Source organism: Schistocerca piceifrons, chromosome 4 (genome assembly GCF_021461385.2).
Source record: "Schistocerca piceifrons isolate TAMUIC-IGC-003096 chromosome 4, iqSchPice1.1, whole genome shotgun sequence".
In the NCBI taxonomy this organism is placed as follows: Eukaryota; Metazoa; Arthropoda; class Insecta; order Orthoptera; family Acrididae; genus Schistocerca; species Schistocerca piceifrons.
The window spans coordinates 234,042,181-234,064,779 of record NC_060141.1 but is presented as its reverse complement, the minus strand read 5'-3'; the positions used below and the strand labels follow the sequence as shown (position 1 = coordinate 234,064,779).

Genomic DNA, 22,599 nt, shown 5'->3' with positions numbered 1-22,599 from the left:
CATTGGTAACAGATACAACTCTTATTCACTGGCAGTGTGGTAACAAAAATACAATGTATACCGTATAATACGTGATATTGCTCTCGTCTTTCTCACAAGACAAATTGGTACGGACTACTGATGAATACGGCAAAAATATTAGATGCTATGATTTAGTGATCTTTCAGAAATAGATGTGAAACTCGCTTGGAGGAGAGAAATTACAATTTTGTATGTGGTCAACACTGGGCTTATGACAAATGATGGCAAAAAAGGTTGAATATCACTTATGGAGAAGAAAAGATGTGATAGAACCACAAAAGTGACAGATAAAGAAAATGAATATTCTGTAGGAAAATCATGTTGCATAAAGTCAATTTGTACATGTTTTAGTTAAGGTGTTACAAACATTTAAAGACAAATATTAGTGTAGCGAATAACTGCCAACAGATGAACTGACGAACGGTATGTTGTCTGTTACCTGACTGGCAGTTGAGTTTTAATCAACAAGGTACAAGTATTTACATTATCAGTAGAGGCAAAACTCTTAACTGAAACTAATTAGGAGCTTTAACCTATAATAAATATCTTCACAGTACATAGTACAGCAGCATTTAGTAAGGTTAACATTGATAGGATAATGTAATATTAGAAGACTTTAGTATTTACAAGCTAAGACGGACGTCTCATGTAGCGAAGGTGGTCAGCGCCCAGAAACCATCTCACGAGAAGTGAAGTTGCGACTACAACGCAATCCAGTGTCAGTTATCAGCTACGTCTGACGCGCCATTTACTTACGGAAACGGACACGCGTTAAGCAGCTGCGTTAACTTCATCACCCATTCTCGACAAAACGAGGAAAAAATCCCCAGTAACTTCATTTTGGTTCCAGCAGATCCGAAAGGGATTTCTATATTCTCTTGCTAGACTGAATGTCATTGATCATCTGAACTAGCAAACAATGTTGTAAACATTTGTGGGAGCTAAAGATTTATTCCCCTGTGGGCGTCGAACTTACATTGCCCACATGAGAAATCATTTTGTACGCTAGCGTCAACAACGTTTATATTTCTTACTGTTTTGCCTTCATGACTTCCAGTTTCGTCTCCAATTTGTCATTTTCACTATACTAGCGGGGAAGTACACAAATATAGACTGAGCAGAACATCTGGATATGGTCAGATTTCCCAATAAGTTTAGCTTTCGGAAAGGCAAGGGAATCAGGGAAGCAGTTCTGACGTTGTGAATGTGATGGAAGCAAGGCTTAAGACTCCTTCGTGGGATCTGTCGACACAGAAAATGCTTTCGTCAATGTGAAATGATATTCTGAGAAAAAATACGAGTCGGATACAGGGAAAGACGGATAATACACGATCTTTACAAGAACCAAGGGACAACAATAAGAACATGAAGGCAGGAACGAGGTGTTCGGTTTAAAACGTGTTTAAGACAGGAATGTAGTCTTTTGCCCCTACAGTTCAATCTGTTCATCAAAGAAGCAATGATGGAAATAACAGAAAGGTTAAATAGTGGGATTAAAATTCAGGGAGAATGGACATCAATGATAAGATTCCCTGATGACATTGTTATCCTTAGTGAATGTGAAGAAGAATTAAAGGTCGCGTCGAATGCACTGAAGAGTCTAATGAGTACAGTCTACGGAGTGAGAGTGAATGGAAACTAGACGAAAGTAACGAGGAGTAGTAGAAATGAAATTAGCGATAAACTTAACACCAAAATTAGGGACCAGGAAGCAGAAGAAGCTATCGTGGAAGCAGAATAACACACCGGTAGACGAAGCAGGGAGGACATAAAAAGCAGATCAGCACAGTATAGAGGGCGTTCCTGGACAAGAGAAGTTTGCTATGTCAAACATTCGTCCTTATGTGAGGAAGAAATTTCTGAGCACTTACGTTTGACAAGCTGCATTGCATGGTAGTGAATCACAGACTGTAGGGAAATCGGAAAGAAGACAGTCAAAGAGTTTGATATGTGATGCCACAGAAGAACGTTGAAAATCATATGGACCAATAAGATAAGGAATAAGGAGTTTCTCCGAATAATCAGCGAAGAAAGGAAAATATGGAGAACACTTACAAGAAGAAAGGACAGGATTATAAGACCTGTGTTAAAGACATCGGGGAGTAATCTCCATAGTACTAGAAGGAAATGTAAAGGGTAAAAATTGTAGGAAGACAGAAATTGCAATACATCCAACAAATAACTGAGGATGTAGGTTGCAAGTGGTACTCTGAGATGAAATGGTTGACACAGGAGAGGAATCAAAGGTGGGCGTCATCGACCCAGCGAGAAGATTGATCAAAAAAAAAAAAATGCACAACCTTTCCCCAACATTTTCTAGGAGCCGCGGATCAGCTTATTTCCATATTTCCATATATGGAAATGCAAAAAAGAAAAAAAAACTAAATGAACTAAATGCTGTGCTTGGTGCCGCTTGGGCTGAAAAACTGCAATCTCGGATCGTATTCGTTCACTTTTCGTAGCACGTTCCCCAAATCCGACAGAAACTGACGAGGCTTTGACCCACATGACTACTTCGCAACGTCACATTCTAAGGCACTGCGTCACTCAGCTCATTCCTCTCCACGTCCGTCTTATCTCTCACGTCTCGTGTGATGTGAGAACTGCCGAATACTTCGTTATTCTTCTTGTACAGTGCCAGAACCGTTACCATGTGAAGCACTGCACTAAACTGGGCTTATGGCAACGTCTTATCCTTGTCCTACGTGGAAATCCTCTAGCAATGCTAAAAAGGATTGTATAGTTAATTTAACAGTTATCTTTATCAGGTAAAATAATGATGGATATTTTTGTATAATTATTCTAGAGTGAAGAAATATCTGCGGTGAGCTGTTAAGAAAATCGGACAGCTTCGTATATTGCAAGCTGAAAGGCGTAGCATGTTTTCGAAGCCGTCGCACATCACTGCGAGTCCAACCTTCCAACCAACCATGCATCATTCACCGTAGAGATATCGACGGCTCGGTCGTCAGCGGTCCCTGTCTATGGCCTTGAACTTGAGGGGTGATGCCGCGAACTGGATCAAGCCCGTGTTCCACTTGATGTCACCGTGGAATTCTAGGCGGAAGCGCCGGATTATCTGCGGACAGAAAACATTCACTCTGAGTTCAGTCTTGTGGTGTGGAGGAGAAGAAAAGGAGTCCGGGGTGTGGTAGAGGGTGTCAAGGTAGATGGTATCTGCGAGTTTAGCGGCCCTTGCTCGTCGTCGAACATTTCCTTATTCATTACTTTAGATTTTAAGTACCTATCACTTTCCATTATAAGCTACGAGGTGTGTACGATAACCAAAGCTACACATAAAAAAAAAATAGACTGCTTTTATTCACGATACCAACACTCCATATTATTCTCCACTCGATGGTTACAAAGTCGTATTTTTCAACATAATCTCCGTTCAATGCGACGGCCTTGTTTCACCTACTGGTCAATGTCGGAGCCAACGTCTTGTCGCATGAATATCCTCGCAATCATCGACGTACTGTTTCCTACGGAGTGCTTCCTTCATTGGGCCAGACAGATGGATGTCGGAAAGTGCGAGATACGGGCTATAGGGTGTATGAGGAAGATCGGTCCAACAAAGATTTGTAAGCTCCTCTCTCGTGCGCAGACGTGTGTGGCGTTGCATTGCCATGCAGAAAGAGAAGTTCGTTTGAATTTTTGTGGTGACGAACACGCTGAAATGGTTTCTTCAATTTTCCGAGGGGAGTACAACACACTTCAGTGTTGATTTTAGCACCATGTGGGGGACATAAAATAGAGTGACCCTTTCTGAATCCCAGAAGACCCTTGTCATGGCCGGCCGCTGCGGCCGAGCAGTTCTAGGCGCTTCAGTCTGGAACCGAGCGACTGCTACGGTCACAGGTTAGAATCCTGCCTCGGGCATGGATGTATGTGATGTCCTTAGGTTAGTTAGGCTTAAGTAGTTCTAAGTTCTAGGGGACTGATGACCTCAGATGTTAAGTCCCATAGTGCTCAGAGCTATGTGAGCCACTCTTGCCATGACATTACCAGCTGAGGGTGCGGCTTTGAATTTTTTGTTCAGAGGAGAACTCCATGGACTCCCGTTTTGATTCAGGTTTGAAGTGATGAACCTGTGTGTTATTGCATGTGAGCAGCGAAGTGTTTGCCTGTGATCTGTCGATCAGCTAGGATGAAAGTGTCCGCACATTCCAATATCGTAGGAGTCACAGCTGTGTGCGGGAGATCAGCAGGTATGTGCGACCTTGTTGTGATTATGACAGACGCGACGTCTAACAACCTAGGTGCTTTTATTCACTGGCAGATCTCCGTAGACATTCTGCAAGTATCTCTGATTATCTCTGATCCTCTGGTTTTCCAGCAAAAGAAACTCAATGACAGCTCTCTGCTTGGAGCTCACCATGAGGTGAGGTTCAACAGTCGTAAAGCAATTTCTAAAATGCATTTTAGCCGTCAGCTGCTTATTGCCCCATTAGTCACCTACCGGTTTCGGTTATTAACCATCATACAGGATATAGGGTGCAGCACATCGCTGTCGTGGATAATTTCGATGTCGTTCAGCTTCAAATGAATGTGGGATGTTTTTAAATAATCTGTTGTACCCTACGTCCTGGATGATGGTTGATAATCGAAACCGATAAATGGCTAATAGGACAATAAACAAGTCATGGCTGAATGCATTTGATAAAAAAAGTCATTTTGAAGGCCACGTACAGCGCCGCCGGGACTTCATGAAACTATAGGGGCAGAAGCAGGAATATTCCACGATATCCCACAGCAAATTCTGCATTTTTAACAGCCGGAAATGGTCGAAAAAATGGGTTGCATACCCCTCATACGCATGACTGTTTTCTGCTGCGAATAGCGTAGCAGTCAACAGCTAATACTGTAGTATTCTCATTCTCCACATTTCCTACCCACAGTACTGTACTAACTGCCTGACCTGATGCTTAGTTTTCTACAGGAGTTCTCGGAATTTTGTTTAGCCTAAATACCCCATACGAACAAAATGGTTCAAATGGCTCTAAGCACTATGGGACTTAACATCTGAGGTCATCTGTCCCCTACACTTAGAATTACTTAAACTTAGCTAACCTAAGGACATCATACACATCCATGCCCGAGGCAAGATTCCAACCTGTGACCGTAGCAGCAGCGCAGTTCCGGACTGAAGCACCTAGAACCGCTCGGCCACCGTGGCCTGCCCCATACGAACATTTCACAGCTACTCTGCTATCCTTATGGGCGTCTGCAATCTTTAGTGTATGTTTGTTACAGCCAAGGCGATTTCGTAAAACTTCACTGTATAGTGCAAGTTCAGAAATCTACAGCTGGTTTCATTTCAGAACCGTCCAAGCCTCTGTTATTGACAAGAGGCCTCTGATCTTGCCGCAAATCGACAGCTATGTAGGAACCGCATGAGAGAGGCTAGCTGTCAATCTCTGCAAAGAATGGAGAAAATGTTCATAAGGGACGCGACCGTCATTGTTGACGCTGACATGAGTGGTGATCTACAGCTGATTGCAAATTATGCTCTCAGCTGCCGCTGTGATGGCCTCTTTCGCTGATGATCTATATACGCCAGGACGTACACTGGGTATATTTCCCTCCCATGATGCCATTTCCGTAAGAGGGTCTTTAGCATTACCTACAACTAACGACCCCTTCTTTCCCCTCTGCAGGTGCCCTGGCCTCCTATCTCCTTTCAGCCACAATACACGTCAGATACGTACCCTGGCCACCAGCGTGTAGACCTCCAGCTCTGCGAAGCGCCTGCCGATGCACATCCTGGGGCCGAAGCCGAAGGGCATCGAGGCGAAGGGGTGCGCGTCCTGCGCCTCCGACCGGCCGTCCGGGCCCTTCAGCCAGCGCTCGGGGCGGAACTGGTCCGCCTGAGGGAAGTACTGCTCCGAGACCGAGAGCTGCGGGTGTCCCATGACGAGGTCCACCTGGAAATCGAAAAAGATACTGATGGAATACCCGTTATATCACAGCGATAATGTTGGTATCAACAACAGTCAAGTGCATCTACAGTGAGCAGTGCCTGCCGTGTTGCGTGAGATCTGCTTTTGTCTAGGCAGCGTCAAATATCTTCTTCTCATAAATCCTTCAACGAGATCGTCCACCAACGTTCCTTCTCCGTTACCTATGTGATCACACGATTTTCTGGATCCAGGAGGAGTCACAAACACTTGCCACATTCCTCATCCTGTCACCAGCTACCAAAATACGAATCTTCCAACAGCATCAATAAATTCATTGGTCACCAACGTTCCTTCCTCGACCCCTGTCCTATCCCATAACGTTGCGAAGTAAATGACAGTTTGCGTATTTCTGGCCCTCTTGACACTGTTTTCCGTGAACAGATATCAGTATTTATATGAAGATAGTAACTGTTCTCGAAAGAACAAATACCATTGATGACCGTGCTGCTTCTCTTAGAATAAATGATGATTAACTGAAACCCTCAGCTGCTCACAAGTGGTGTTGATATACCTCGAAGGGGACACCTGAAAATGTGTGTCCCGACCGGAACTCGAAACCGAGATCTCCTGCTTACATGGCAGACGCTCTATCCATCTGAGGCACCGAGGACACAGATCAATAGCGCGACTGCAGGGGCTTATCCCTTGCACGCTTCTCGTGAGACCCACATTCCCAACTGCCCACAATCTACGTACGTAATGTACCTAATAGATATTTGCCCATCCACTCATTACTCGCGCACACTAAGGTGACGATTCCCGTAAGAGTTCAGGCAACCTGTGCGCACTTGCGCAGACGAAGGTCAATGGCTGGGTAGCCTTTAACTATTTATTTGAAGATAGTAACTGTTCTCGAAAGAACAGATACCACTGATGACCGTGCAGCTTCTCTGCAATAAATGATAATTAATTCAGCTGTCCCCTTCGAGGTATATCAACACCCATTCGGGAGGACGACGGTTCAATCCCGGGTCCGGCCATCCTGATTTAGGTTTTCCGTGATTTCCCTAAATCACTCCAGGCAAATGCCGGGATGGTTCCTCTGAAAGGGCACGGCCGACTTCCTTCCCAATCCTTCCCTAATCCGATGAGACCGATGACCACGCTGTCTGGTCTCCTTCCCCCACCCAACCAACCTATATCAACACCACCTGTCGGCAGCTGAGGGTTTCAATTAATTATTAGATATCAGTATATTAGATGTTGTAGATATGAATAAAACCCTACACTGGATGCTGCATTTTTGCACGATAATGTGTATGATCTCGTATGTGAGAAGCTTCGGAAACTGTCCAGGGTACAATATTTTAAATGAATGAATGATATCTATCTCAGTGTAGGGACAGTAAAGTGAGATTCTTTTTGAATGGAGCATGATTTAATCAGCGCTAACACTTCGTTTAAGAAATATGAAAGAAGGTGGAAGAGACCTGGAGGCACCGATAGGTTTCAGATTGATTATGTAGAGTGAACATTAGTAAAACCGACAAACTGCATGACGGATTCCTGATTGGAAATGGAGGAAAAAAGTTCCTGTGAAAATGTACCCAGAAGTGCATCATTCTCACAGTAGATGTCGCACACTTATCAAGGTTCCTCTAACCACGAGCTGTGTATTCCTTGTCTGTTGCAGGCTGTGTGAATGACACATCGTACTGTAAGCAGAAGGGTGGTCCGGTATTCGTTTCGGGAACAACCCGAGATGGTGTCTGTGCGCGGCCGGCCGGTGTGGCCGATCGGTTCTAGGCGCTTCAGTCTGGAACAGAGCGACAACTACGGTCGCAGGTTCGAATCCTGCCTCGGGCATGGATGTGTGTGTCCTGCTTAGGTTAGTTAGGTTTAAGTAGTTCTAAGTTCTAGGGGACTGATGACGTCAGATGTTAAGTCCCATAGTGCCCAGAGCCATTTGAACCACTTTTTTGTTTGTGCGCGGCCCAGCAGATGGAAACGATAGAGGCACCACAGATGTACCAAAACATGCACCCTCAGGACACAAACCGCATCACACAACATTTCAACATTTCATTTGTGTGATAGTGGGTCCTCTCAGACAGACGCATGTGAAGGGAGACGGCGGTCTGTGCGTACACCAGATTTGGAGGCCCTGGTTCTATCCTGTAGAACCAGGTTCTCCAAATCTGGTGTACGCACAGTTTTGGTAAGGCCGTGCTGCCTCTTGATCGTTTCCATCTGCTTGGCCATACACAGACACCATCTCGGCTTGTTCCCAACAGGAATACTAGATTATTCTGCTGCTTACAGAATGGTGAGCTAATCACACAGCCTGCAACACACAGGAAACACATGGCACTTGATGAGAGGAACTTTCATACGTCATCTACAGTGATAATAATGCATTTCCGGAAACATATTCATAGGACGTTCCTTCCTCCATTTCCAGTCAGAAATCCGTCCATACAGTACATCGGTTGTATTAATGTCCACCGCGTATAATGGTAAGGCAGAGATTTCGGAACCAGGTTCTGAACTGTCAGACATTTCCAGGGGATGATATGGACACTGATCACAATTTATGAGTTATGAACTGTAGACTCAAGATGGAGTAAGTACAAAAAGGTATGAAATTAAGGAGATGGAACAAGTTAAAGTAGTTGAGGGTTTCGAAGGCAATGGTGAACTGAAAGCAGGCGAAAGGAATGCAGTAGAAGATGAATGAGAAGCTTTTACATATGAAATAGACGAGGCAGGCGAAATACCCTCAGACTTCACGAAGAATATTCCAATACCAGGGAAAGCACGCACTGACACACGTGAATGTTACCGAACTATCAGTTTATTAAGTCATGCTTGTAAAATATAAACACGAATTATTACATAAGAATGGAGAAACTGATAGAAGCTGAACTCCGGAAAGATCAGTTTGGATTCCCGTGAAATGTAGGAATACGTGAGACAATACAGATTTTACGACTTAGAAGATATGTTGAAGAATAGAAAACCTAAGTTTATAGCGTTTATAGATTTGGAGAAAGCATTTGAAAAGTTTAGCTGGAATACACCCTTTGAAATTTTGAAGATAGTAGGCGTAATGAAAGTTTATATCAACTTGTACACAAATCAGACGGTAGTTACATGAGTCAAGAGGCATGAAAGGGATGCAGAGGTTGAATAGGGAATGGAGACAGGATTTTAGCCTATCCCCGATGTTATTCACTCTATGAATTGAGCAGGTTGCATGGGAAACCAAAGAAAAATTTGGAGAAGAAGTTACACTTCAGTGAGATGAAATAAAAGCTTTGAGGTTTCCTGATGACATAGACAGCAAAGGCCTTCGAAGGGCAGTTGAACGAACGGACAGTGTCTCAAAAGAAGGATATGAAATTAACACTAACAAAAGGAAAACAAGGGTGTGGACTGTAGAAGAATTAAATGAAGAAATGCTGAGGGAATTAGATTAGGATACGAGACACTAAAAGCAGTAGATGAGTTTTTCTATTTGGGCAGTCAAATAACTGATGATGACTGAAGCGCAGAGGATGTAAAATGTAGACTGAAATGGCAAGAAAACTGTTTTTGAAGAAGAGAAATTTTTTAACATCGAATGCAGATGTAAGTGTTTGGAAGTCCTTTCTGAAGGTATTTGTCTGATGTGTAGCATTGCATGGAAGCGAAACGTGGATGACAAAGAATTCAGACAGGAAAAGAATGGGCGCTTTTGAAATGTGGTGCTACAGAAGAAAGCAGAAAATTACATGGGCAGATCATGTAAGCAATGAAAAGGTACTGAACAGAACTAGGGAGAAAGAAATTAGTGATATAACTTGACTAAAAGGAGGGCTCGGCTGATAGGACACATCGAGGGATCGCTAATTTAGTATAGGAGGGAAGTGTTTAGGGTAAAAATTGCAGAGGGAAACCGAGAGATGAATACCGTAAACAGGTTCCGAAGGATATGGGTTACAGTAGTTATTCGCAGATGAAGAGACGTGCTTAAGATAGGGTAGCGTGAAGATCTGTATAAAACCAGTCTTCAGGATGAAGACGACAGCAACGAGAATGTCCTACTTGCTTCCTCCCATAATGTGCTGTTCTGCTTCCAAGGTAGCAAAATTCCTTAATTTAAGCTACTCTGTGGTTCCCAAATTTTATGTTAAGTTCGTCATTAATCTCTTTTCTGCCACTCCTACTTACTTTCGCATTTATTCGGTTTATTGTTAATGCACATTGTGTTCTCATTAGACTGTTCATCCCTTTCAATACTTCGAGTAATTGTTGTTAATTTTCACTGAGGGTAGCAGTGTAATCATCGTATATTGTCACTGATATTCCTTCACTCTGAATTTTAACCCAATCCTGAACTTTTATTTTATTTTCGTCGTTGCTTCTTCGTGTACAAACTGAACAGCAGGGGCTTAAGACAACACCGCTATCTGAGACTATCGTGAAACGAAGAAATGTATTACCAAGTGGGGCAATAGCAACCCAACGATCTATGTTAGGAGACAAGTTGAAGAGAAGCAGACTTACCCTTATAACAATTCTAGATTTAGGGACAGCTTTTAACAACGTTGACTACGTGGAATACACGCTTTAAAATTATGAAGGTAGCAGGGACGAAATGCGAGAGTCAGTCAAAAGGAAATGTCTCTTTTTTTTCGTTAAATAAAGTTCGTTAAGTGAAAAAATTGAATTTGCCGCTATTTCCGAAAGCTTCTTATCCATTATACTCCAGCAGAAATTTTCTGCGTCGCCAGACGCAAGTAATGTTGTCGCTTGCAAAAGATACAAAGAATGAAAGGCTATATTAACTTGTACAGAAATCAGACGGCAGTTATAAGAGTCGAGAGGCATGAAAGAGAGACAGGGATTGAAAGGAAGTGAGACATCACTGCACCCTGTCTCAGATGTAATTCAATCTGTAGATGGAGTAGCAATAAAGGAAACCAAAGAAAAGTTTGGAGAAGGTATGAAACATCAGGGAGACGGAATAAAGGTTTTGAGGTTTGCTGATATCAGCGTAATTCTGTCAGCGAATGCTTGGAAGAGCAACTGAACAGAATGTACAATTCTTGAAAGGAGGATATACTCGTAAGATTAACATTGACAAAAGCAAAACAAGGATACCGGAATGTAGTCGAATTAAATCGAGCGATGCTGAAAGAATTAGACTGGGATACGAGACACTAAAAGTGGCAGATGAATTTTGTTATTTGGGCAGTAAAATAACTGATGATGGCTGAAGTAGAGAGGATGTGAAATGTGGACTAACAATGACAAGAAAACCACTTCTGATGTAAAGAAATCTGCTAACAGCGAATACAGATTTAAGTGTTAGAAAGACCTTTTGAAGGTATGTGATTGGACTATATCCTTGTCCGAAGTGAAAAAGTATGATAAACTGTTCATGCAAGAATGAGGTTATGAAGTGTGGTGCTACAGCAGAATTCTGAAGATTAAATCAGCATTTCAAGTAACTAATAAGGAGGTTCTGAATAGAACTCGGGAAAAAAGAAATTTATGGCACAACTTCACTAAAAGGAACTATCGGTTGATGATAGGACATACCTTAATCCATCAAGCAATTGTCAGTTTTGTAATGGGGTGAAGCTGGGAGGAGGGAGGCAGGAAACTGTAGGGGTGAGATGGATGTAGGTTGCAATAGTTATTCGAAAATGAAGAGGATTGCACAGTACAAACTAGCGTGGAGAGCTGCATCAAACTACACTCCTGGAAATGGAAAAAAGAACACATTGACACCGGTGTGTCAGACCCACCATACTTGCTCCGGACACTGCGAGAGGGCTGTACAAGCAATGATCACACGCACGGCACAGCGGACACACCAGGAACCGCGGTATTGGCCGTCGAATGGCGCTAGCTGCGCAGCATTTGTGCACCGCCGCCGTCAGTGTCAGCCAGTTTGCCGTGGCATACGGAGCTCCATCGCAGTCTTTAACACTGGTAGCATGCCGCGACAGCGTGGACGTGAACCGTATGTGCAGTTGACGGACTTTGAGCGAGGGCGTATAGTGGGCATGCGGGAGGCCGGGTGGACGTACCGCCGAATTGCTCAACACGTGGGGTGTGAGGTCTCCACAGTACATCGATGTTGTCGCCAGTGGTCGGCGGAAGGTGCACGTGCCCGTCGACCTGGGACCGGACCGCAGCGACGCACGGATGCACGCCAAGACCGTAGGATCCTACGCAGTGCCGTAGGGGACCGCACCGCCACTTCCCAGCAAATTAGGGACACTGTTGCTCCTGGGGTATCGGCGAGGACCACTCGCAACCGTCTCCATGAAGCTGGGCTACGGTCCCGCACACCGTTAGGCCGTCTTCCGCTCACGCCCCAACATCGTGCAGCCCGCCTCCAGTGGTGTCGCGACAGGCGTGAATGGAGGGACGAATGGAGACGTGTCGTCTTCAGCGATGAGAGTCGCTTCTGCCTTGGTACCAATGATGGTCGTATGCGTGTTTGGCGCCGTGCAGGTGAGCGCCACAATCAGGACTGCATACGACCGAGGCACACAGGGCCAACACCCGGCATCATGGTGTGGGGAGCGATCTCCTACACTGGCCGTACACCACTGGTGATCGTCGAGGGGACACTGAATAGTGCACGGTACATCCAAACCGTCATCGAACCCATCTTTCTACCATTCCTAGACCGGCAAGGGAACTTGCTGTTCCAACAGGACAATGCACGTCCGCATGTATCCCGTGCCACCCAACGTGCTCTAGAAGGTGTAAGTCAACTACCCTGGCCAGCAAGATCTCCGGATCTGTCCCCCATTGAGCATGTTTGGGACTGGATGAAGCGTCGTCTCACGAGGTCTGCACGTCCAGCACGAACGCTGGTCCAACTGAGGCGCCAGGTGGAAATGGCATGGCAAGCCGTTCCACAGGACTACATCCAGCATCTCTACGATCGTCTCCATGGGAGAATAGCAGCCTGCATTACTGCGAAAGGTGGATACACACTGTACTAGTGCCGACATTGTGCATGCTCTGTTGCCTGTGTCTATGTGCCTGTGGTTCTGTCAGTGTGATCATGTGATGTATCTGACCCCAGGAATGTGTCAATAAAGTTTCCCCTTCCTGGGACAATGAATTCACGGTGTTCTTATTTCAATTTCCAGGAGTGTAGTCTTTGGCCTCAAGACTACAACAATATTGAGAAAAATATTCTTAGCTGACTTATGTATTATTTTTACGACAGGCTGCAAAGAGTATACTCTATAGGGTGACCTGATGCCACGTTGATTGAAGAGAATAAGTTGTAGTTAGAATTACAAGTAGTAATCTTGCGTGGTAGAGGATGAAAGAGGTGGGCGTCCAGGAGAATGCAGATGAAAAACAAAGTTCTGCATTACTGACACGATTTGTATGAGTCACAGTAGGAATGAGAGAGATGACTGTATTCATTTTGTGAATAATGTTTTTGTGTTTGTATATGTAATACACATTGCTCGAATAAAACTAGTACACCCTTTTAGAGGTCTCTAGTTAACTCAAGATTTTTTGTTACGACAGTGCATATGGAGCACATGAAATGCTTACATTTACGGTTCTGAGGTACCAGGTAGCGACCCATGCTGAAACACCAATATGTGTGACCTCCACGGTCAGCAATGCAGGTGCTGCAGTCGACTATACGCATAACGAATGCTGCCCTGCGATATGGTATGCCAAGCCTGCTCGACCCGTTCACGTAGTTCTGTAATAGTTGTTAGATGACGAGTCAGACGAGTCACTTCTCGTCCCATCATATACCACACTTGTTCGATTGAAGATAAGTCTGGAGATCGTGCTGGCCAGCCAAGTAGCACGTCTTGCAGAGCAAGTTGAGTTTTACGGTCAGTATGTGGGCGAGCATTATCCTGTTGGAGCAACGCATCGCTTTTCTGTTGCAACAATAGCAAAAGAACGAGTCTAACAACATTATGGACGTGCCGAGTGCTGTTTAGCGCCCCCTCCAGAAACCCAAAAGTTGTAGCTGACCGCACCCCAGACAATAAGGCCTTGGGAGAGGCCAATGCGACTTGGACGAATGCACTCTACGAGACAGCGCTCACGGTCTGCGTCTTAAGGGCTTACGATCTGCTTTCATCACTGAACACCACGGCTCGCCCCTCCATCGTCTAAGCGATTCTCTGACGGCACGAGTCGAGCCGTTGACGTCAGTGCTGTGGTCTGAGTGGAGGAAGGAGTAGAGCTGTGCGTACACACAGTGCAGTAGTACTAGTAACCGGTTTGCAACAGCTCGTGCTGACACCTCTGGGCTCACAAGCTGCCTTATCTGTGCTGTGGTAGCTGTACGACCTGCCAGTGCTGCCCTTAAAATACGACGATCCTGGCTGCCGTCTGTGCTGCGTGAACATCCAGCACCTCGTCTACTGGTGTAAAAATGTTCACGTGACCACTGATACCAGTATCGTTGCACAACTGAGGCAGTACGTCCAACTTGTGTGGCTATTCTCCGAAAGGACCATCCCGCCACTCATAATGTCACGATTTGACACCTTTCAGACTCTTCAGTTGGCTGCAGGAAGCACTAGTGCGTCTCTGTGGCATGGTTGCCTGCTTGGTTCACACATCTGCACCATATTGAGCTTCCTGGCTGTGAGCATTCCCTATTAAAGGGTAGACACAAATGGCGTTCTGGTAGTCATACGACTACACTATCTGTTGGTGGACGCTGGTGAACCTATTATCGGTACATCTGTTATCCCACTGTTATCTGTTATGGCATCATCGTATCAAAATCGACGTCATCTTTCCAGGTGTGCTAAATTTTTTTCCAGCAGTGTACTTTTGTGTTAGCTGGAAGCCTACTGAGACGTTTGAGAGGAAATGTTGTCTACTTACTAAGTGTGTGGCCGTTAAGAAAATTAAAGGAAACAACAACTGACAATCTATGGCATAGTCTGTACATGTAAATGTATGGTTTTCCTGTTTTCAGATTTTGTACAGAATTGTGTGAAATATAACACAGTTATTTTGAGTCAGTTCACTGAATTGTAGTCTTAGGCATTATTGTAGTCTTAGGCATTATTGAATTTGCAGGAAAAGTTCTGGACGATTAGTGAAAAAGAGTCGAACTGTTACGTTTGCTACACAACAGAATGATATTACGGCGGAAAAAAAGTATGTAAACAAGAAAAACAGAAGTGTCTCTTCGAAGGCAGAACTGAAAGTTAAACTGTCCTATTGAAAAAGTGTGTGATACTCATCATAGTTAAACATTCACGAAAGAAGAACATAACTTCGCTGTAACTTGGTAATTGGGAGAAACAACTTCGTCTGAACAGGCCTCGGAAGACCAAACGGTACCGACCGACCACCTTGTAATCCTCAGCTGATAGGCGCTACTGGATTCCGATATGGTGGGGTCTGTGATCAGCTCACCGCTCTTCGGGCCATTGTCAGTTTTCGCGATCGGAGCCGCTAGTGCTCAATCAAGTATCTCCTCAATTGGCCGCACAAGGTCAGAGTGCAACCCGATCGCCAACAGCGCTCGAAAGACTCGTAGTCACCCACAAAGTGCTAGACAAGCCCAACGGCGCTTAACTTTGGTGATTTGACGCAGACCAGAGTTTCACTGCGGCAAGACTGTTGGCAACAGGAAGAAACTTTAAAAAGGTAGTACTTCGAAGTTCCATACATAACACCGTGGTGGTAGGAAAAAGAACTTGGCTTCAACAAACTTGTCTTTGTAAATAGGCTTAATCATTTAGAAAAGAAAATATTTTTTTTAAGTTTAATACATGTTTGGAACTGTTTAGATTAGTGTTGTCAAGTAATTCTAGAAACAGAATTTTTGATGAGTTTAGTGGTTTGAATATTTAATGATACTGAACCGTTTTGTGTAGTTCTTATTACTTTGAAAGTAAAACTTAAGAATCACTTGGTTTCTGTGATGTACCGTATATTTAATTTGCATAAATGGTACTGACTGCCTGTGCAGATGCTACGTGGAGACTCAGCCACGAAGCCTGTTCTCATGCTATGGCTACATCAGCTCGCATAATATGCGGGTATGGCGTTTACCGAGTTGCTAAGTCATACGCCAACTTGTGGTTGTACTTCTGTTTTAGTGAAACGAGTTTAATAGCACATTACATAACTAAGTCACATAGCTATAACAGTTTTCCAAAGCAATATCTTTAATAGTTTTTGACAGAGACACAATTAAGTAATACTCAGAAAATTTTTTGCAGTAAATAACAACAAACCGTTTACATGGCATCAGAATATGTGTGGAGTGAATAATATGTGAACGTGGGGAACGATTCTTGGATTTCTGAGAATTTAAGAATAGCCTGACCGTGATCATAATGTTACGTAACAGTGGACTGAACGGAAAATACAACACATTAACAGCTAGTTCTTGTGGTGGAAAAGTAATATCTCAGCCAGTCATAAGTGGCCGTGTTTCCGCGATGTGGACGATGTACATGGAGGCTCAGGTACTGAGGTGTTGTCTGCTATTCAGCAGAGTGTAAGGTGGTTCTGACAATTTTACCAACATGTTACATAAGCAAAATGATCGTGAGTTACAAGACTGGACACGTACAATGATACATTATTTGGGTGAGATTTCTGATAATTTATTTTAAATAAACGAAACTTTTCTTTTTACTATAAGTCGTAAAGCCACTCAGCATATTATTCAAACTCATACTAGGGAGACACTAAGGAATTAACCGTCTAATAATTTTACAAATTTAAGAAACTGATGAATATCGAGTGAAAATATGGCTGTTGTTAAGCTGACTCCGTCGTGATTTCCTAACAGAAGATTACGGCTTCCGTACAGATCTTACTGTTAGTATGACTCCCGTTTGAATAATCTGAAGAGTGAAACTTTAAACTGTGTTCCATGTCATAGTCTTGTATCTGTTGTGACAGCATGGAATTGGAAGCAGCGTTTACGACTTCAGTTTTGAAAATTTTAGTTATTCTTCAAAGAACTTATGTCAATCATTGCAGAATCTTATCCAGAAATGTAGGCTAAAATTTCAGTAAATTTATCGTAAAAATGATACAGTCTAGGGACACATGCAGTCCAGTCAGTTTTTCAGAGTTTTTGTGTAGCTTAAATACTTGTGTGTCGCTCCAGAACAGAAAGGGAAGTGGATGGAGCTCACTTAGGTAAGTGCAACAACCTTGGAGGAACATTTGAGAATGCAGTAGGAAACCCTGTAGCTGTATATGGTACATGGTGCACGAAACTAAAAAATCCAAATCTGGATAACACGAAAACTATATGGAACTTAATAATGCTAATGTTGTTGTTGTTGTGGTCTTCAGTCCTGAGACTGGTTTGATGCAGCTCTCCATGCTACTCTATCCTGTGCAAGCTTTTTCATCTCCCAGTACCTACTGCAACATACATCCTTCTGAATCTGCTTAGTGTATTCATCTCTTGGTCTCCCTCTACGATTTTTACGCTCCACTCTGCCCTCCAATACTAAATTGGTGATCCCTTGATGCCTCAGAACATGTCCTACCAACCGATCCCTCCTTCTGGTCAAGTTGTGCCACAAACTTCTCTTCTCCCCAATCCTATTCAATACTTCCTCATTAGTTATGTGATCTACCCATCTAATCTTCAGCATTCTTCTGTAGCACCACATTTCGAAAGCTTCTCTTCTCCCTCAGCATCACCCGACTTAATTAGACTACATTCCATTATCCTTGTTTTGCTTTTGTTGATGTTCATCTTATATCCTCCTTTCAAGACACTGTCCATTCCATTCAACTGCTCTTCCAAGTCCTTTGCTGTCTCTGACAGAATTACAATGTCATCGGCGAACCTCAAAGTTTTTATTTCTTCTCCATGAATTTTAATACCTACTCCGAATTTTTCTTTTGTTTCCTTTACTGCTTGCTCAATATACAGATTGAACAACATCGGGGAGAGGCTACAACCCTGTCTTACTCCCTTCCCAACCACTGCTTCCCTTTCATGTCCCTCGACTCTTATAACTGCCATCTGGTTTCTGTACAAATTGTAAATAGCCTTTCGCTCCCTGTATTTTACCCGTGCCACCTTTAGAATTTGAAAAAGAGTATTCCAGTCAACATTGTCAAAAGCTTTCTCTAAGTCTACAAATGCTAGAAACGTAGGTTTGCCTTTCCTTAATCTTTCTTCTAAGATAAGTCGTAAGGTCAGTATTGCCTCACGTGTTCCAGTGTTTCTACAGAATCCAAACTGATCTTCCCCGAGGTTGGCTTCTACTAGTTTTTCCATTCGTCTGTAAAGAATTCGTGTTAGTATTTTGCAGCTGTGACTTATTAAGCTGATAGTTCGGTAATTTTCACATCTGTCAACACCTGCTTTCTTTGGGATTGGAATTATTATATTCTTCTTGAAGTCTGAGGGTATTTCGCCTGTTTCATACATCTTGCTCACCAGATGGTAGAGTTTTGTCAGGACTGGCTCTCCCACGGCCGTCAGTAGTTCCAATGGAATATTGTCTACTCCGGGGGCCTTGTTTCGACTCAGGTCTTTCAGTGCTCTGTCAAACTCTTCACACAGTATCATATCTCCCATTTCATCTTCATCTACATCCTCTTCCATTTCCATAATATTGTCCTCAAGTACATCGCCCTTGTATAGACCCTCTATATACTCCTTCCACCTTTCTGCTTTCCCTTCTTTGCTTAGAACTGGGTTTCCATCTGAGCTCTTGATATTCATACAAGTCGTTCTCTTATCTCCAAAGGTCTCTTTAATTTTCCTGTAGGCGGTATCTATCTTACCCCTAGTGAGATAGGCCTCTACATCCTCACATTTGTCCTCTAGCCATCCCTGCTTAGCCATTTTGCACTTCCTGTCGATCTCATTTTTGAGACGTTTGTATTCCTTTTTGCCTGTTTCACTTACTGCATTTTTATATTTTCTCCTTTCATCAATTAAATTCAATATTTCTTCTGTTACCCAAGGATTTCTACTAGCCTTCGTCTTTTTACCTACTTGATCCTCTGCTGCCTTCACTACTTCATCCCTCAAAGCTACCCATTCTTCTTCTACTGTATTTATTTCCCCCATTCCTGTCAATTGCTCCCTTATGCTCTCCCTGAATCTCTGTACAACCTCCGGTTCTTTTAGTTTATCCAGGTCCCATCTCCTTAAATTCCTACCTTTTTGCAGTTTCTTCAGTTTTAATCTACAGGTCATAACCAATAGATTGTGGTCAGAGTCCACATCTGCCCCTGGAAATGTCTTACAATTTAAAACCTGGTTCCTAAATCTCTGTCTTACCATTATATAATCTATCTGATACCTTTTAGTATCTCCAGGGTTCTTCCATGTATACAACCTTCTTTCATGATTCTTAAACCAAGTGTTAGTTATGATTATGTTGTGCTCTGTGCAAAATTCTACCAGGCAGCTTCCTCTTTCATTTCTGTCCCCCAATCCATATTCACCTACTATGTTTCTTTCTCTCCCTTTTCCTACACTCGAATTCCAGTCACCCATGACTATTAAATTTTCGTCTCCCTTCACAATCTGAATAATTTCTTTTATTTCATCATACATTTCTTCAATTTCTTCGTCATCTGCAGAGCTAGTTGGCATATAAACTTGTACTACTGTAGTAGGTGTGGGCTTCGTATCTATCTTGGCCACAATAATGCGTTCACTATGCTGTTTGTAGTAGCTTACCCGCATTCCTATTTTCCTATTTATTATTAAACCTACTCCTGCATTACCCCTATTTGATTTTGTGTTTATAACCCTGTAGTCACCTGACCAGAAGTCTTGTTCCTCCTGCCACCGAACTTCACTAATTCCCACTATATCTAACTTCAACCTATCCATTTCCCTTTTTAAATTTTCTAACCTACCTGCCCGATTAAGGGATCTGACATTCCACGCTCCGATCCGTAGAACGCCAGTTTTCTTTCTCCTGATAACGACATCCTCTTGAGTAGTCCCCGCCCGGAGATCCGAATGGGGGACTATTTTACCTCCGGAATATTTTACCCAAGAGGACGCCATCATCATGTAATCATACAGTAAAGCTGCATGCCCTCGGGAAAAATTACGGCTGTAGTTTCCCCTTGCTTTCAGCCGTTCGCAGTACCAGCACAGCAAGGCCGTTTTGGTTATTGTTACAAGGCCAGATCAGTCAATCATCCAGACTGTTGCCCTTGCAACTACTGAAAAGGCTGCTGCCCCTGGCCTCTCAACAGATACCCCTCCGTTGTGGTTGCACCTACGGTACGGCTATCTGTATCGCTGAGGCACGCAAGCCTCCCCACCAACGGCAAGGTCTATGGTTCATGGGGGGAGGTATAATGATAATAAGAAATAATGCTAATGCTAATAAGAAACGATAAAAACAAAGAGAGAAATTTGCGGATAACAGACGTTACTGATTCATCAAGAAAGAAGGAGGAGGAGAGCTGTGGTGAAATATTTTTCGCTACGTCACTGTAAGTAACAAATGAAGGGGTTCTTCGTATAATTGGTGAAGAAAGGAGCATATGGAGATCACTGACAATAAGAAGTAAGGGGACGATAGGATATATATTAAGACATCAGGGAATAACTTCCATGACACTACAGGGAACTGTAGAGGCTAAACTGTGTAGGGAAAGAGCTTGAAAGTGCAAACGCTAATGTGAGATGAAGAGGTGGGCACAGGAGAGGAATTCGTTGTAAGTTGTATCAAACGTCAGAATTGTGATTACTAAAAAAAAGAGTTAAATAAAATATTAAAAATCCTACGGGCTGCTGTAGGTACAACAAACGGCAGACAGCTCCCCTGCAAAGTGGTGTCTCAATACGGATGACCCCCAAACGTCCAGTAAATTCATATAGCTAAATAACTACAGTTAGTAAGTTAGAGAGTAATTCACTGTCTTTCTTATGTCTTAATTAAGCTACGCTAGGAGCAACAAACGCTCTCTTACCCCTTTAGGTATACGGTAGCCGCCTAAGACAAAGTCATCGACGAGGACTCGTCGGGCGTTGCCTGGTGCTATGGGCTTCAACCTGCAACAAAGCTGAGTTATTGGAAAGTCTCTAGTAGTACAACCAATTTCGTAACCGATTATCTGTATGATAACACCTAAGGAGAATGTTACGTGTAGCACAATGCAAAATACAGTCAGCGGAAAGCAAAGAGACAGTTCTACTAAGCAAACGACTAAATATAATTTGGTATAATATTGCAGATCAAGGATGGAATTATCGGCATGACACAACTTATAACTGCCCAGAGCGACCCATATGTTAGGCAATCAAAGTTTCTGGGGAGTTCCAAGCCAAAGGGACCCACAGGCGGCACTGCATGCCCAGATGGATTGGACGGGCACCCACAGCGTTGCCTTCTGCAAGGGCGTAGCCATAAAGTTTTACCACGTCGAGAAGATAAAGACGCTTAACTAAGTTTCTGCTTGTTTGCAGGTACGTGTCAGCGAACTCCGGTACACGTTGAAATCACTGTCTCACCGAAAAAGAAATGACGCAGCTGATTGGTAAGATGGAGTATCATGCGGTAGTTTATATTGTGTATTTGAACAGGCGGTTTGATTTTTTAGAGATTAACAAAACTCTACCATCTACTGAGCAAGATGTACGAGACAGTCGAAATACCCTCAGACTTCAAGAAGAATATAATAATTCCAATCCCAGAGAAAGCAGGTGTTGACAGAAGTGAAAATTACCGAACTATCAGTTTAATAAGCCACGGCTCTGCAAAATAATAGCACGAATTCTTTACTAACGAATGGAAAAACTGGTAGAAGCCGACCTCAGGGAATATCAGTTTGGATTCCGTAGAAATGTCGGAACACGTGAGGCAATACTGACCCTACGACTTATCTTAGAAAATAGATTAAGGAAAGGCAAACCTAAGTTTCTAGCATTTGTAGACTTAGAGAAAGCTTTTGACAATGTCGACTGGAATACTCTGTTTCAGATTCTAAAGGTGGCAGGAGTAAAATACAGGGAGCGAAAGGCAATTTACAATTTGTACGGAAACCAGATGGCAGTTATAAGAGTCGAGGGGCATGAAGGGGAAGCAGTTGTTGGGAAGGGAGTGGGACAGGGTTGTAGCGTATCGCCGATGTTTTTCAATCTGTATATTGAGCAAGCAGTGAAGGAAAAAAAAGAAAAATTAGGAGTAGGAATTAAAATCCAGGGGGAAGTAATAAAAACTTTGAGGTTCGCCGATGACATTGTAATTCTGTCAGAGACAGCAAAGGACCTGGAAGAGCAGTTGAAAGGAATGGAAAGTGTCTTGAAAGGAGGATATAAGATAAACATCAACAAAAGCAAAACGAGGATAATGGAATGTAGACGAGTTAACTCGGGTGATGCTGAGGGAATTATATTTAGGGAATGAGACACTTAAAGTAGTAAAGGAGTTTTGCTATTTGGGGAGCAAAATAACTGATGATGGTCGAAGTAGAGAGGATATAAAATGTAGACTGGCAATGGCAAGGAAAGCTTTTCTGAAGAAGAGAAATTTGTTAACATCGAGTATAGTCAGGAAGTCGTTTCTGAAAGTATTTGTATGGAGTGTAGCCATGTACGGAAGTGAAACGTGGACGACAAATAGTTTGGACAAGAAGAGAATAGAAGCTTTCGAAATGTGGTGCTACAGAAGAATGCTGAAGATTAGATGGGTAGATC

At 43.2% G+C, this 22,599-nt stretch overlaps 1 protein-coding gene across 2 annotated transcripts in view; it reads right to left on the bottom strand.

The window, feature by feature from the left end:
- Positions 1–403: 403 nt before the first annotated feature.
- LOC124794766 (probable cytochrome P450 301a1, mitochondrial) overlaps positions 404–22,599 on the bottom strand; it is a 183,731-nt gene continuing 161,535 nt past the window's right edge. For both annotated transcript variants that reach the window (XM_047258388.1, XM_047258389.1), the window contains exons 10-12: positions 20,874–20,955; positions 5,733–5,948; positions 404–3,100 (exon numbers count right to left, since the gene is read on the bottom strand). In XM_047258388.1, coding sequence (XP_047114344.1) covers positions 2,990–3,100; positions 5,733–5,948; positions 20,874–20,955 — 409 coding nt within the window. In that variant the 3' untranslated portion in view covers positions 404–2,989. The remainder of the gene's footprint in view (positions 3,101–5,732; positions 5,949–20,873; positions 20,956–22,599) is intronic.